Source organism: Myotis davidii, unplaced genomic scaffold (assembly GCF_000327345.1).
Source record: "Myotis davidii unplaced genomic scaffold, ASM32734v1 scaffold840, whole genome shotgun sequence".
In the NCBI taxonomy this organism is placed as follows: Eukaryota; Metazoa; Chordata; class Mammalia; order Chiroptera; family Vespertilionidae; genus Myotis; species Myotis davidii.
Window position 1 is genome coordinate 543,571 of NW_006291973.1, and position 2,400 is coordinate 545,970.

Sequence of the window (2,400 nt, forward strand, 5' to 3'; positions counted from 1 at the left end):
AATATTCGTTATTTCAGTCCGTGTATGCTTAATTTCTAGTTGGTTCTTTATCATAGCATCGAGGGTCTCATTAGATTTCTCGAGGATCTCATTAAGTTTATCAGTGGCTTCTAAACAGTTCTTGAGAGACCTTAAAAGTGTGGTTCTGAACTCTATATCTTCTATTGACAATTTTGTCCTGTTTCTTTGTCTCCGCATTTTGTTATGCTTTCTTGGTGCACCCCCTAGTGGTCTTTGTGCGCAGTCTTTTAGTTAAGCCTTGATTGTTGTAGCTAATAGTAAGGGGGATTTGACCTCCAGGCCAAGTGGCTGTGAGAATCAGCTGTGTCTGCAGTGAGAGAACTACTCTTTTCGTTGTATTTTTGATATTGTTGTGGGAGGCAGCTATTTTGGTGTTTACCTATGCCGCCATCTTGGTTTCTCCCTAACTTCTTTATATATTTTGAATATTAGTGCCTTGACAAATATATGATCTGTGAATATTTTCTTCCTTTCAGTAGACTGCTTTTTCATTTTTGATTATTTCTTTTGCTGTGCAGATGCTTTTTAGTTTGACATAGTCCCACTTGTTTAATTTTGTTTTTGCTGCCTTTGGTTTTGGCATAAAATCCTAAGCCGAGGATCTTAATAGAAATATACATATTTGGCCAAAGAGCACATGAAAAAATGCTAACCATCATTGATCATCAGGTAAATGCAAATGAAAACCACAATGAGATACCATACTTCACACCTATCCCAAGATGGCTAGGAAAAAAGTCGGGTAGCAACTGTTGGTAAGGATATGGAAATATGAACTCTTATATGTTCCCAGTACAAAAAGAAAATGGTACAGTCCCTTAAGAAAACAGTCTCATAGAGTTCCTTAAAATGGTAAACTATGTCACCAGATGTCTTAGTAATTCCACTCCTATGTTCATACCCAGGAGAAGTGAAAACAGATGTCCACCAAAAATCTTGTACACAAATGTTCACCATAGTTTTACTCACAATTGCAAAAAGGTAGAAATAACCCTAGTGTCCATCAACAGATTAATGGGTAAACAAAATGTGGTTTATCCAGACAATGAAATATTATTCAGACATAAAAAGGACACATACTCCAACATGAGTGAAGCTTGAAAACATTATGCAGAAAGAAAGAAGCCAATCACAAAGGGCTTTATTGTGTGATTCCATTTATGAGAAATGTCCAGTATAGGCAAATCCAGAGACAGGACATTCATGGTCTCCAGGAGACTGACTGGGGAAGGGGAGAATGGGAAGTGACTGCTGCTGGTGAGGTTTCTTTTTCAGGTGATGAAGTGTGGAATTAATAGTCATGATGATTGCACTCTGTGAATGCAGCTCTCTGAACATACTAAAAACCCATTGAATTGTACACTTTAAAAAGTTCAAATTTATAGTATGTAAATTATGCCTCAATGAAGCTGATATAAAAGAAAATGCTTACTTCCTGATTTTGTATCAAATCCTTTATACTGATAAAGTATCCAAAGTTTCCAGAATATTTGGATTGAAACTTACCTCAAACCTTATTTCCCATCTTTCATCCTCATACTTTTTACTGTAATCTGTTGGTTTCTGAAATATAATATTATTAATGAATAAAAATCATCTTTAACTATGTTACATCATTTTTAGGCACTTTCATATTTCATCTCCATAAAAACTGGATGCTTGCCCTTGTTGGCATTCATTTCATTATTTCAGGTTAACTATGGGAAAATGTAATGTTTGGAGTAATCTGAATACTGCAACAGTAAAAGCCCTCAAAATTATGCTAACATATAAAATATGTCAGCTGTATTTAGTTTATTGTAAGAGAGTGGGAACTATTACCTTTCCTTTTAAATGATAGCACTGAAAAGTAATACTGAAAGAGACTAGATAATCTTTCTAAAACCTGTTTAACAGGTAAAACACCTTTTACACAAATACACAGGGTGCATAACGTGCATGCACACACCCATCTCCTTAAAAGAAAAAGGCCAGAGGTAAGAATTACATGTACAAAGGTAAGTAATATCACAGTTTCCATTTGAGAGAAGTAATAGTCTTCTATATTAAACTGAACACATAATATTTGGTTTTCTTCTATCACTAAAATAAATATTCAGAAAACTAACCTTAAGTGAACTATAAGAAAAATATCTTGCCATATAAAATATTATTTATGATGAATACCCTATTTGTAGAAAGTACTTATCAAGTACAGCTTAGTTATATCTTTTAAAATATTGAAAAACAGAAGCAGTAAGCAGTTGGACTGGGCTTTTTAAAAAAAATTGAATCTTTATTGTTCAGATTATTACATTTGCTCCTCTTTTTTCCCCCCATAACTCCCCTCCTCCCAGTTCCCGCCCCACCCTCCACCCTCACTCCCCACCCACCGTCCTC

General features: G+C 35.0%; 1 protein-coding gene across 1 annotated transcript in view; it reads right to left on the bottom strand.

Moving 5' to 3' along the window:
• RNF17 (ring finger protein 17) overlaps nucleotides 1-2,400 on the bottom strand; it is a 91,484-nt gene that overhangs the window by 29,412 nt on the left and 59,672 nt on the right. Inside the window, exon 16 of the mRNA XM_015565053.1 lies at nucleotides 1,528-1,584. Within this exon, the coding sequence (XP_015420539.1) occupies nucleotides 1,528-1,584 (57 nt within the window). The remainder of the gene's footprint in view (nucleotides 1-1,527; nucleotides 1,585-2,400) is intronic.